Source organism: Danio aesculapii, chromosome 4, assembly GCF_903798145.1.
Source record: "Danio aesculapii chromosome 4, fDanAes4.1, whole genome shotgun sequence".
In the NCBI taxonomy this organism is placed as follows: domain Eukaryota; kingdom Metazoa; phylum Chordata; class Actinopteri; order Cypriniformes; family Danionidae; genus Danio; species Danio aesculapii.
The window spans coordinates 49,250,066-49,264,854 of NC_079438.1; the positions used below are offsets into that span (position 1 = coordinate 49,250,066).

General features: G+C 37.2%; 1 protein-coding gene across 10 annotated transcripts in view; it reads right to left on the bottom strand.

Moving 5' to 3' along the window:
- Window positions 1-14,550, bottom strand: part of flncb (filamin C, gamma b (actin binding protein 280)) — a 63,419-nt gene extending 48,869 nt beyond the window's left edge. For 5 of the 10 annotated variants that reach the window (XM_056455912.1, XM_056455913.1, XM_056455910.1 and 2 more), the window contains exon 1: window positions 13,716-14,549. In XM_056455912.1, coding sequence (XP_056311887.1) covers window positions 13,716-14,094 — 379 coding nt within the window. In that variant the 5' untranslated portion in view covers window positions 14,095-14,549. Of the gene's footprint in view, window positions 1-13,715 lie in introns of all 10 variants that reach the window. The other 5 variants (XM_056455917.1, XM_056455916.1, XM_056455915.1 and 2 more) reach the window with 2 other exon arrangements.
- Window positions 14,551-14,789: the final 239 nt, after the last annotated feature.

Here is a 14,789-nt window from a genome sequence, read left to right on the forward strand (position 1 = left end):
CATAAACACATTTTTACCCACTAATTCATCACCATGGATATGGAAACTGTGGAGCGTTAAAGGCACGGCGCCTACTTGTTGACCAAAATCGCTTGACTAAATATACAGCTCTTGGGAAAGCACGTCAAAGAGTGATAAAGGAGAACTTCTGCATGAGGAAAGATGAGAAAAACTAAAGATCTTCCCACAAACACACGTGAACATGTGGTACAGCACATGTGTGTGGCAGCATGCAGGTGGTTTTGTGTCTTCAAAAGATCAAAACGTACACTAGTGACCAGCATTCGGTTAAATTGTAAAAACCGATTAGTTACTACTTTAAAAAAGTGAGTAAACCCATGGCCTTAAAAGCATCAAGTTGACTTTACTTTAAAAAGTGAGTAAATATGACTGGTTAAGTTGACTTAACTTAATTATTTTAAGTATACACATAATTATTTTATTTTAATAATTATAATCATGTAATCATAACTACTTTATTTTTAAAAGTGAGTAAAATTTTCACAATTATAAAAATTAAGTTAAGTCAACTTAACATTTCCAATTTACAATGGGTTTATTTTTAAGTAAAGTCAACTAAAGGCAATTGGTTTACTTGCTTTAACTAATCACTTTTTGAGGGGTACTTAATCATTTTAAGGCAATGGATTTACTCACTATTTTAAGTAAGGCCAACTAATGACTTTAGAAGCAAGAGGTATACTCACTTTTATTAAGCAAATCAAACTAATTGATATTTTACGGTGTATTTTCCAGCCTGGTGTCATGCAGAAATTGAAGATCACATATTTATCCCACAGACATGCTGGGTCAATTCTGAGGGTGTAATTACAGAAATGAATGCACCATTTGGTTTTAAAACAGATCTTTAAGTAAAAACGCTGGGTTCCACACGATTCCTTCATGGTGTCCAAACACAAATCTATTAAGTTAACTTAATTGTTTTTACAAATTTAAGTGTATTGAACATAAAATAATTAAGTTGTCTCAAAAATCCTCAAGAACAAGCATCAAAAATCCTTTCTTGAGTGCACAAAACAGCATGGAATCATTCGCACTGACAGTTTGAGGTCATTCACCTCCCCTTTGTAAATGTAAAACACACACAAACTAAATGGATCAACTAAATCATTGCAACTTAGGTAGCAAGATAAATCTACTTTTATGGTTCATAAAGCTTAAAATTTGAAGCCTGCAGCCAGATGAGTTCAGAATTCCACCAAAAGTTCCATAGATTTGACTAGAATATGGCAGAAATGTCATTCATCTGGATTCTTTATGCCTGTTATCAATCTGACACATGATTCCATTCATATAATGTTAAGTATATAGAAGTGTATAGTACATAGTAAAATGTAGGGGAAAACCAGCACTGAAATCCAAATAAAATCTAAGCAAATTCATTCATTCATTTTCATTCGGCTTACTCTCTTATTTTATCAGAGGTCGCCACAGTGGAATGAATCGCCAACTATTCCAGCAAATGTTTTACGCAGCGAATGGCCTTCCACCCAGTACTGGGAAACTCCATATTAAACTATTGGATATAAAAACAACGGCCAATTTAGTTTACCCAATTCACTTATAGCACACGACTTTGGACTAAGGGGGAAACTGGAGCACCCGGAGGAAACCCACGCCAACACAGGGAAAACATGCAAACTTCACACAAAAATGCCAACTGACCCAGCAACCTTCTTGTAGTGAGGCGACAGTGCTAACCACTGAGCCACAATGCCACCATTGAAGCAAAAAATCTTTAAAAAGTTGTGTATTTCAGACAAAAACAATGTGAGGCTAAATTTCATAAGAAGTGCTCAGACAAATTCCTGGCCTTGTATGTTAAAGTCAGAGTTATTCTTCTTCTTCAAGTCAAATGAGCAGAAAGAAAAGACCGTCTCGAATGTAAACCAGCAATAAAACACCATAATAAGTCTGTCAGTGCTCAGGAGGTCCAAACCAAGAGGCCTTTTCCTCTCCAAACCCAAAACTCAAGAGGAGGTATTTCACATCATGAATCAGAAACAATGGTAACTTCCACGAAAAGAGAAAAATACTTTCCTTTTCTTGCCCTCTCATTTCCTCAACTTTCAATTCAGAGACAAACTTTTCAAAACTGTATGTTGGACTTTTTTTTTTTCTTAAAGACAGAGGTTTTGTTTATAGTAAAGAGAGCAATCAGGCAATCTCTTCTCCTCAGTGAACTCAGTCAGCTGCCGTCACAGCTGCTAACAGGCATCCCAAACCAACAACTGATGGCCTCAAAGACATGCCTTCCCCCTCATGAGCCTAACACACACACACACACACACACACACACACACACACACACACACACACACACACACACACGCACACACACACATTCTAGCTGTCTGCTTGCAGCATTTAGTCCCCCTCCCTCGCTCTACAAAGCTTCAGAGTCGAAGTTCCATCCCGAAGAGGCACATTGGAGTCTTTGTCCCGCTCTCCCTCTACTGTGCCTGAATAAGGACAGACTCTGTCACCCCTGAGGCTCAGGAGAGCATTTACCAAGAGTTCAACCAAAAGACAGAACACAACACAGTAAACAAGCACAGACATGTGTACATACTGTATAGATGGCATTTAAAGGTGCAGTAGTTTTGTTGTGTTTATGTGAAGAATTTACATCAAATCAAAACAAGTCAATATAAACCAAAATTTATTATAATTAAATATAAAATGCCTTATAAATCTAATAATTAAAATGACATATGCATTTATATTTCCCAGTAATGGGTTGTGGCTGGAAGGACATCCGCCGTGTAAAACATATGCCGAAATAGTTGGCGGTTCATTCCGCTGTGGTGACCTCTGATAAATAAGGGACTAAGCCAAAGGAAAATTAACGACTGAATGACTAATCATTAATATTAAGTTGTTTATAACTGTAAATGTTAATAACAAATAATTATTAGCGCCCTGTGATATTTTTATTCTGTTTTAAATTATTTCTCAAGTCTTGTTTAACAGAGAAGTTCTTCCAACTCATTTATAAACTTACGTTTTTTATAATTTAATATAGAAGGCTAAATAAAGACAATATTTAACAAGAAATATACATTTATATTAAGTTGTTAATAATCATAAAAGTTAATAACAATTAAACTACAACTTTGTCAGTGTCAATAATATGTATATGCATACTCTGTATCTAAAAGACTAAATTATTAGCACTCCTGTTATATTTTTATTCAGTTTTAAACTATATCCCAAGTGCTGTTTAACAAAGAGAAGTTTTTCTAACACATTTATAAACATAATACTTTTAATAACTCATTTCTAATAACTCACTTCTTTTGACTTTGCCACAATGATTGTAATATTTTACAAGTTATTTTGCTAGCATTTAGCTTAAAGTGACATTTAAAGGCTTAACTTGGTTAATTATGTTAACTAGGCAAGTATGGGTTAATTATAGGCAAGTTGTTGGACAACTTTGTTCTGCAGCCAATCAAAATATTAATATTGACCTTAAAATAGTTTTTAAAAATTGTAAAAACTGCATTTGTTCCAGTTTCCTTCAACTCTATAAATCAGTGATGGCCAAACTAGAGCCCGCGGTCCAAAGATGGCCCATGGTAACCTTTGATTTGGCCCAGCGCCCCATTTGAGAAGAGTGGGAGAATGATGGGAATGTTTTGAGATTGTCAATTCAAATTAAATGTAACCCTTTGCTTGTTTTATGGTTAAAAGCTAACTGAAATTAAATGTTTCAAATAAATGGCGTAAATAAATCAGATTTTGTTTAAATACGTACATACTGTGACCCGACAGTGCAGAGATTTTAGTGAGCATATTAAAGGCAGATTCTGCTTGGCTATTGCATTCAGAGACTGTCAATTCAAATTGAATGTAACCCTTTGCTTGTTTTATGGTTAAAAGCTAATTGAAAATAAATGTTTTAATTAAATGGCCCTAAATTAATCAGATTTTGTATACATGTACAAACTGTGACCCGACAGTGCAGAGATTTTAGTGAGTAAATCAAAACAAAAGCAGATTCTGCTTGACTAGTGCATTCAGCACTGAACTCCACTGTGTTATAAATGTCATTGTTCATGCATTTTTATTGCAATAATTTATAAGTTATTCTGCATTATATGATTTAAAGTAATATTTTCTATTTGTTTTGAAATATTATTAAAATAAATTAGAAAATTACCCATGGCAACTTTAAAGCAATATAGTTTGATATATTTACCTTTGGCCAACGGCTCTCAATGGTATTTGGTTTTTGTCCCTTCATATAAAAACATTTGGGCATCCCTGCGATAGATGCATATCATGTGAAACAAATATAATCTGTTTTGTATAATTATAATATGTAACCAAATATAAAATTGCATAAAACAATAATACAAATATAATATAAAATAGTTCAATTAAACTCCATTCCAAAGCCACACCACCCGAATTCCTCAAAGTTGTTGCAAGCTTTAAGGACATCTCATCTTTAATGGTTTGCAGAGAAAGAATGAGAAGAGTTTTAAAAGCAGTTAGAGACGGGCCTGTCAGCACTTTGCTATAAACACAGACAGACACACGAGACGTGCACAAAGTTCCCTTTAGGAACCAGCTCCCTGAAACATGCCTATATGGACCATTAGCCGAGCAGCCGTTTCTCTTCAGACATCCAACAAAAACACATCAAGACAGAGTCCAGACTTGGGATAAAGCTGTCAAATGTCAGTCAGAAGGGCTTTTTTACTGCCTAGTTAAGCTCTACTTTGTAAAGAGCTCTGAATGACGCCTGACACACAGGTTTACCATTCACAAAAAAAAAGAGAGAAGATAAAGTCCAGAGTTATGAGGGAGAAAGTTCACATCTGGGTTTCCTGGTTTGAAGTTCAACCACTGTGAAATGGATGGAAAACATTAGCAGCAAAGCATTAGTGTAACTGTTACACTTAAATATCAGTTATTAGTAATTTTCCATTTATAAACGCTGTTTAATCTGCATGGCTTAGTCAGTCTATTTCAGTGCGTGGGGTGTTGAAAATGAGTAAGGCGAAGACTGTTTGACCATGTGGCCAATGAGGGATTTGCTTGTCTGAGTCAATCTGGCAACCCGGGGTCAGACAGCTGATGACATCATCACGCTCTGCGCCTGACACTACTGACACCGAAGACCCCAGAGTGCACTTGGGCCATCTGATTCCCAGCCCTACTGATAACACATGACAGAAAAGCTGCTTTGTGCCTGCCAAAGACATTAAGACTGCAAAAAGATGTAAAAATAGCTGACAGGGTGACTTATGTTGTGCTGAATGTTAAAAAAAGACAGGTTTCTGAGGTCACTGGAGTCGTGGCTGTTGTTAAACACCTGTTAGAGGCTGCTATCAGAGTCAGTCATGATCTTGACCTCTGACCTACTGCCAACCCAGAGAGACACACTGAGATCGAGTGACATTTTATCCACAGGAGAATCTAAAATCCCATGCCTATGATTATGTGAAGGAAAATGGATTAATAATAGCAATAGCATGACATAACACCATACTTGCTAGAATGAAATGTTTGGAGTTAGTTAAGATCGTTGCTCAGTTGCTCATGCTCAGTTATTCAAATATATAAATATTTTTCGTCTTTTTACAAATTCGTACATTTTATAATCTCTATTTTTTATTTTATTTTAAAAACGTTGCACACACAACTATAGGCCTATATAAACATGAACATATTGACAACACAAAAATGCAACAGCCTAATAACCATATAATTTTTATAGTCATTCAATAATTTAATTTTAACCTCAAATATCTTATTTTTAATGTATTAGAGTGCCATAAAGGTTGTCAGAAAGTTTAACCTGGCCCTGTAAAGTCTAGTTGCTGCAGCTGACGCTATTGCTGTGTGGTTAATAATATTACATATTAAAAAAATTATAATAAATAAAAAATTTTAAGTAAATAAATAAAGATAAAACAATAAGGGGTATTGTTTAGTGTGGTCTACATAAACATTTAATGGGTATGTCTAATAGAATAGCTTTCACTAAAAGTAATCTTTTTGTTGCTATATATTTTGTGAAAATCATGCATTTGGTAAAGATTTTTTTGTATTTATTTAATGCATTTATTTAAAATGAAGAGTTAGATGTTAAAACCTTTAAATGCTGTCTGGAATTGTCTTAAGAAAATAACTTTTTATCAGGATCATGTGTGTAGGTTCAGTAATTTTTAGTTTATGGCAAGGAATACGTTCTTTTTATGGTTGTTAAAATGAAATAATTTGACATAAACATAAGAATCTGAGAAAACTGCTAATTTTCTATGGACATTTCAGACGACACTTACAGGTTTTTGCATCTGAACTCTTCAATTATAAATACATTAAAATTAACCGAATGCTTCATGCTGAATTAAAATATGAATTTATTTAAAGCAAAAAGTCCCCGAACTTTCTCAAATTTCCTCACAAAAGTTCTCTCATTTCATCCACATCTATTTACACAAAGAAATTATTAGCATTTGTAAAAAGAAACTCAAGCAGCGCTACAACAACAAGCAGCCGATTAAATAGTGACAGAATTTACATTTTTGGGTCAACAATCCCCCAAAGCCAACCAGCCAGTTAATTCTGGATCTCAGACGTGATTTAAAACAATCGAGCGTGTTCTACAACGATCTGTAACTCAATCCAAAGGCACCGTGAGCAGCTGAAAACACTGGAGAGGTTCAGATATCACTTACAGCACTGATGAAGCCCCAGACAGCCTTCCAGCACCCCATTCATAATCAAAAGCCATCTGCATTTTCCCCCTCGTCTGCTTTCCATCATTTCCTGATCTCCCACATGCTGAAGTCTGAAGACGGTGTTGGATTTATAAAGTAACAGAAAGTTCCACAGCGGCTGTCAAGCGATATCCCAAATAAACCCTTTGTGATACCGTCAGGCCTTTTGCTGTCATGAACTAAACTCAATCACTGCTGCAGCTATGAACTATAATAAAACAACTCTCTGATGGTTTGCTTATGAATAAGTATAAGAATCCAAAGCTGGTCTATTGTACTTATTATATACACTACGAGCAAACGAACAAGCATTGCACAACCGTTACACACAAACACCTGGTATCCGCCTACCCAGGATGCACCTGGACCCTTGAAGTGCAACAGTACATTTAAGCCTGTCATTAGCAGAGATATTAATAATGTCAATGGAACAAATTGAGGAAAAGAAACATCCAAGCTATCCATGTGAAATCTCTGGAAGGAGTGAATATGTTATGGGTGTTTCCCAGTGCTGCCTAAAACATATGCTGGATAAGTTGGCAGTTCATTCAGCTGTGGCAACCGCAGATTAATAAAGGGACTAAGCCAAAAAGAAAATGAATGAATGAATGAATATGTGTGTGCCTGTGCGTGTTTATGAGGACACAAAATTGTATAATGGCATGGGTATTAGATGTACTCTATTAAGATGGTTTACGAGGACACACTCTAAGAAATGATGGGTTATTTAAACCCAATTTGGCTAAAATAACCAAAACATTGGGTAAAATTTGATCCTATTAATTTAATTCAAACAATTAACCCAGCAATTGGCTTAGTCCGTATTACACTCAAAATTGTATGGTGGTCGAGAGAGCCTGACATGCTGCAATTTAAGAAAACACATGCAATTACAAAAAAATGCCAGCAAATTAAGAAAAGACCTTTATCCATTTGACAGCACACATGCTGCAAATCCTCGTAACGCAAACAAATTTAAAAATAAGCTGCGTTTTCTCGCAACGCAAAGAAATTAATAAAACGTGCTGTATTTTCTCACAATGCAAACAAATTAATAAAATGCGCTGCATTTTCTCGCAAAGCAAACAAATTAATAAAATGCGTTGCATTTTCTCGCAAAGCCAACAAATTAATAAAACATGCTGCGTTTTCTCGCAACGCAACCAAATTAATAAAACATGCTGCGTTTTCTCGCAACGCAACCAAATTAATAAAACATGCTGCGTTTTCTCGCAACGCAAACAATTTATAAAAACGACTGCAATTTCTCAAAACACTTTCAAAAACGGAAATGTTTCAAGAAGACCCAAAAACGTGAGACGTCGCTGTGCTGTGACTATTGCTCAGTGAAGTTGTAGGCGATCTTTGAAAGGCGAGTTTTTTGTTTGCTTATTTTAACATCCTGATTCCCTTGTCTTTTGTATTTTATTAGCCTAAATAATCATAACCTAAATTGCTGGGTCAGACACATTTTAGGGTCCCTTTGAAACATTTCCGTTGTGTTCGGTTTGCAGCGTAGCACGTTTTCGTGAATTGTTTGCGTTGTGAGATAATGCAGCATGTTTTAGTAAATTGTGTGCGTTGTGAGAAAATGCAGCGCGTTTTTTAAAAATGTGTTTGCATTATGAGGATTTGCAGCACGTGTGCGATCAAACAGATTAAGATTGATGTCTGTGATGCAGTTCAGAGACTGTTGAGAAACCCATAATGTTGTAGGAAATTCACTTTAATGTGTAATAGGACTAAAAACTAATTCAAATGAGTCTTAGACCCGGAAACTCGGTTTTCCATACATCACAACTTAACAAGCGGATAGGGGTAAGGTAAGGCCATATAATAAGAATATTGTAGAGTAAAAAATACATTACTCCAACGGACAGTCCTCGTAAACTATATATACAAGTATGTGTGAGTAAGTGTGTGTGTAGGGGGTGTTCACTGGCCATGCTCGAACATTCCAGTGGACTGACTAGCCGTTGACACATGGTAACAATTAAAGACGCTGTTGTGTGCAGAAAGCAGGAAGACACGAGAGAGAGGAGTGCAAGAAAAAGCCTGCATGCTGTTGTTCATAGAAAGAAAAGCTGATGGAAATCCTTCGTTTCGTGGCCAAAAATGACAATCCTGAAGATAAGCTCTGGGAGTTGCAACACGCAAACGTTCACCAGAAATGATGTTAGAGGTGAACAAGAAGGGTGAATCGATAAAACCAACTGCTGCTTCTGGATGTGGAGCAGCAGAGGGAAAGATTCGCTTAATGAGCCAGGAAAGTGTTGCATGCGGAGAAACAGAGCATGACTTTGGCACAGATAACGTACTGTGCTGATAAAGCCACTAAAGCACTTCAGGGAAACATGCTACGACATCTCGAAATTAAATCAAGAGATATTTCCCCCTCTGGGATACAGAATATGTCAATGGGGACTTCCTTTCATCACATATTAATTTCAGAAAGATAGAGAGAAATGGAGAGAGATAAAAAGACAGAGAGAGAGTGTGTGTATATCATTCGTTGATCACATGTATGTGATTTTAGAAAACACAAACATTTAGTTTTCCTGGTAAACTAAAAATTGTTGTTGATTAGTCTACTAAAAAGTGTGCACTGCTAAAAAAAATTATTAAACTCTCAAACTATAAAGCACAGACAGAACTTTAAAAGTAAAATAGGTCAATAAAAAGTACTGTATTCTTAGGGTAATGTTGAGGTGTTAGAAAACAGTTTATCAAACAAGGGCAAATGCAAATATTATGTAAATGCAAATATATATTATAGTTCTGTTCAAGCTAGTAATACAGAAACAAACAACTAAAGCTGAATATATCTTCAAGTATATACTCAAGTTAACATCCTGTGAAATTATCGGTCACACTATTTCACATTATGTATATCTAAAGTGTTTATGTATATCTAAAGTGATTATATACATGGAAACTACTTGAGTTAAAGTGAGGTTCTAGGTCGGGTTTAGGGATAGTTATTGTTATGACTATGCTAAATGCATAGTATATGCAAAATAGAACTGTAAAGTAAAGTGTGATCCAACTACCGATATGGGTTAAACCTCATGTAACTCTTTAAGGTCTTATGAAGATATTCGATGTTTGACGTAATCTCAACCCAAAAAAGGAAAAGCCCATCCCCTTTTTAAAAACAGCCAATAGCGTTTTGCTTTATCACTGCTCTGTCAGTGAGAGCGGTTGAGCTCAAGTGCATCAAATGAAAAGCAAATGAAAAGTATCTTGAAGGGGGTGGGGCATGTCAGATACTCGAGAGTATTTGATTGGTTATGATTTGATGAGAAAAAGAAATATGAGGTGACGTGACGTGAATAAAACTATTGATCTATTTAGGTGACAAACTACATGCCTTACATGTTTTTATCAGATTTATATCTTCTAAACGCAAATTTTGTCACCGTTTTGGAGCACACTAGCTTATAGATATCTTAGAAACGAACAAAACTGATACTAACATCTAAAAAACTTTACAGTGTAACTCTTAATTGCTTGACAGGGCTAAAGATACATTGCTAAAACTATCTCTTAATCATAATTCTGTCATAGTGAAAATCTGCACTTCTGGAGTAAAAGCAGGGCAAATCATTATTGTTGAGCACTATCGAGAAAAAGAAGGACAGACATTTCAATAAATTGTCAATCATGTGCTCTTCATCTCCATGACTCACTCTTTCTCTCTCTTACTATCCAAATAACCTCCAGCAACCCCCTCTATCACGGCTCTCTGTGTCTGTAAGACTATTTAAAGCACCTGTTACTAGATGGACCCCAGAGCGCAGCTGTCTATCTATCAATCACTCACTCTGGAGCTGAACGTTGATGATTCCTGTCCCAGAGCCATCATCACTTAAGCCAAAACTATGCATTTCTTTCCTAGTTTTCCAAACTAATACCTGTTTACTTAATAAGCAAGAGCGTTGTTTTTTGCAGTATGATATTTTGCACATGATATCACGCATAGTTGTTTTCTCAAAATCTTTAGCAAGTGAATGCAAGATTCTAAGCAGAACCTTAACAAAGTTTTAAAAAAGAAATGTGTGAAGTGAATGCACACATTATCAAAGATTCTCTTGAAATGCAAAAACAAACCACGTACAGATGGTAACAGTTCAATATGTTCCCTCTGTCGCCGTGCTCGCTGCCGCATTTGTACTGTATATTTCTGTCCGTTCGCATTCCGTCCCTTTGTGCCCCCTGGTGACATTTTCTCAAATTGATGTTACACCTAAACATGTTTTCACAATCCCTTTGTCCCTTGGCAGCATCACACTTAGCGGTAGTGGACATTTTATACTTTCACTCACTGTATCTGGCACAAATGTTTTTAGGAAAACCCAAAATGTGAGTTCTCGTACAACAAAACATTTGAGATTGAATGCAAAGGTTTTGCAAGCACTTTTGAGAAAGCAAAAGCATTGAAATTTTCATTCATTCATTCATTCATTCATTTTCTTTTCGGCACAGTCCCTTTATTAATCCAGGGTCGCTACAGTGGAATGAACCGCCAACTTATCCAGCATATGTTTTACGCAGCGGATGCCCTTCCAGCTGCAACGCATCACTGGGAAACACCCATACACTCTCATTCACACACATACCCTACAGACAATTAGCTCATGTCTTTGGACTTGTGGGGGAAACCGGAGCACCCAGAGGAAACCGACGCCAACACGGGGAGAACATGCAAACTAAACACAGAAATGCCAACTGATCCAGTCGAGGCTCAAACAAGCGACCTTCTTGCTGTGAGGCAATCATGCTACCCACTGCGCCACCATGACACTGTATTAAAATATAATTTAATTTATTCTTTTACTGTCACCAGGTCCCTTTAATCTCTCTGAAGCACTTACATATATGTCTATTTAAATGTAAACTCACACTTTGCATGTGTGTCTGAGTGTGTGGTGATAAAATAAATGAGGTGAGTGGTATTTCCTGTAGCGGCATTGCTGCCCCCATGTGACACAGTTCACACACACACACACACACACACAAGATTTCTTGGACAAGGGTTGGGGAGTTTTTCCTGCACTTCTGTCACCCTACACTCTTGCATAAGGGGGGTTCTGAGAGGCAGGTGCCCTTCTGGAAAGATCCATCTTATTGCCAATGACAGCCAGGCTGAAAGCACTGCCATCATGTGCCAGTGTGTTAGACAGTTGGCTCCGTCCCCCAATCAATGAGAGCCACGTCTGCAGTCAAACTCAAATAAAAGCCACTATCACTGCTCAAATCAAGTCTTTGTTAAAACAAACTAGCTCCACAGCAGTGATGGGAATGAAGTGAGCAACGCCTGTGTTTTTGTGTCTTATGTTTTGAAAGAATGCCATGCTGCCATGCTCTGACACCCACCACTCAGACACCAGAACAATCCAATTCTCTTTCGCTATCTGCAAAAACACCAACACTGTCCTTGGAACAGATACAAGGGTCATTTTATAGGAGAAGCCATGTGCCATGCCAAGACGATATAGAAAGAAATCTCTGTGTATTTTTGTGATTTATGAAGATATATTTCTCCTGAATCAGCCACATTTACTGCCACTTACAGTATATGACAGTGTGTCTCTATACAAGAAATATACAGGGTCACACTTTATTTTGATGGTCCGTTTGTTGAATTCAGTTATATTGCATCTGCATGCCAACTAATTCTCATTAGATTATAGGTAGACTGTTAGGCTGGGGTTAGGGTTAGTGTAAATTGACATGTACTTGCAAAGTTTCTTATAGTCAGTTAAATGTCTGTTGAAGGAGCAGTATCAACAGATATTAAGCAGACAGTCTACTAATACTCAAACGGACCATCAAAAGAAAGTGTTACCATATACAGTAATAGACATGCAATAAAACAACTACAATAGCAACTTCTCAGCAATGCACCCAAATTAATTATTATTTCATGCCTGGAGGTCATCTCCAAATGAAACAGATCCACAAATCCATTCTAGCATTGATCCTAAATTGAGTTTGGGGCTTGCAAACTACACCCCCAATGACCAAAATCCACAAAATACATCTGACATCCTTTTTTTGCGACATATTAAGTATGGACACAGAACCTGTAGATATCAGATAACATAAAATAAAGAATCAAACCAATAATAATGAATTGCATGAGTTATATGTAATTAATTAGCTAATACTGGGTCACTTTGAGATAAATCAATGTGAACTCATTTTTATTGTCTACTAACATCCTTGTCGATAATTTGTAGTTACACAGATGTGAATATATATATATATATATATATATATATATATATATATATATATATATATATATATATATATATATATATATATATATATATATATAATGTTTTCATTTAATTAATCATATGTATGTGTACTGCAAACAGAAATTTCATGACACTTTGATTTACATTTTCAAGGGCTACACACTATTAATCTTTCAAACTTGATTTACTTTATCTATTCCCACTTAAAATTGTTATCTAAAACTATAATTAACATAATTACCAGAATGTAAAACAATATTTACAGTTAAAATAGATAACACACCCATTATGAGCCATAACAGCTTATTATGGGCGATTTGTGGGGTCTGAGGACCCTAATTAAGGTCTTGATGCCCCCCACAGAAAGTTAAACCAAAGCGCTTGCGGGGGCTTTTAAAAGTATGTTTACTTTATATAAGTACACGTTGAAAGATTAGAAACGTTTCACAAACCACACAAGTCAGCTTACTAGTGCACTTAGTAGACACTGACGAACTGATGAGGTAACCATAGCGACAGTACGCGGCTCGAGCACATCACTTAATTCATCATTCAAACATCACTTGTAACTTTTACAAGCACTCTGTAACCTTTTAAATACTTTCATGATAGTTAAGTATAGTTAAGTGGCATGCTAAAGCGCGTTCGCCACCGCACTGAGCGCGTTTGTATGCCAGGAAACCACACTTACCTATTGAAACCAGTTTGATGTGTTCCCTTTCCAGAAACTCCAGCGCCACGGACACATTCTCCAACTTCATCTGTCTGAAATTAGGTCTGGCGTGGTACTTTCTGTACATTTTCTTCTGGCTGAGAACTTCCAGGAGCCCGATGAGCTTGAGCCCGTCGCTCAGGTCCTTCTGCAGGTCCAGGATCTTTCTGTTGAGGCATTTCAGGTGTTCGTTGCACCACCTGGTGAAGGTGTTCTGCTGGATCTTCTTCCAGGGCGCATCCTCGGCCAGGTCCTTCTCCGTGGCCGGCATCTCCTCGTCTCCGTCCTCGCCGTTGTCGGTGCCCTGGTAATACTGCGGCGGCAGCTGCTGGTCGTAGTATGTATTATTGCTCATCATGTTTTTCCGATGTTTTCGTGCCCCCCTTTTATTCTACAAACTACGAGACTCTTACAGCGTGAGGGGGGAGTGGGGCAGGCGCACTCTCTCTCTCTCTCTTCTGTGGAAAAAAAAGAAGGAAAGAAACGAAAGAAAGTTGGAAGCGTTTGCGAAAAAGTCAGTAGTATTTAAGTGTCTGTCATACAGAAACCACTTGGAATCACCTTCAAGCAACCAACGGTTTAAAAACAAGTCCGTTCGTATTTAAAGTCTTCCATTCGCCACTTTTCTATCGTCGTCACAAAAAGTTCGGGTTTTTTTTGGAGCGAAATACTAATTACAGACGGGAAAAGAGACGCGGCTTCATTTAGTTGAGTGGTTAAATGCAGCATGAGGAGCTTTAAAACTCTGAGAGCCCTCCGGCAGGGCTTACACGTCAGTCTGCTGGATCTCCTGGTATGCCGCTGTCATCATGACCATATACAACTGCGCGATGGGTGATTCTCTAATCTGGCCGAGATAGTGATACTGGCGCCCGATTGGGCGAAGCGCGCGGTGGGGAAGGGGATAGGATGGACCCCGAGAGCCGCGACAGTTGGGACTGTCATTTTTATTTATAGGAACGCCAAATTGGGCACGTGGGGGGCTGGAGTTGCGCTGGTTGTAAAACTTGGGTTCTCTTTTAACAATTGAGGCTTTAAAAAGCAAATGACAGC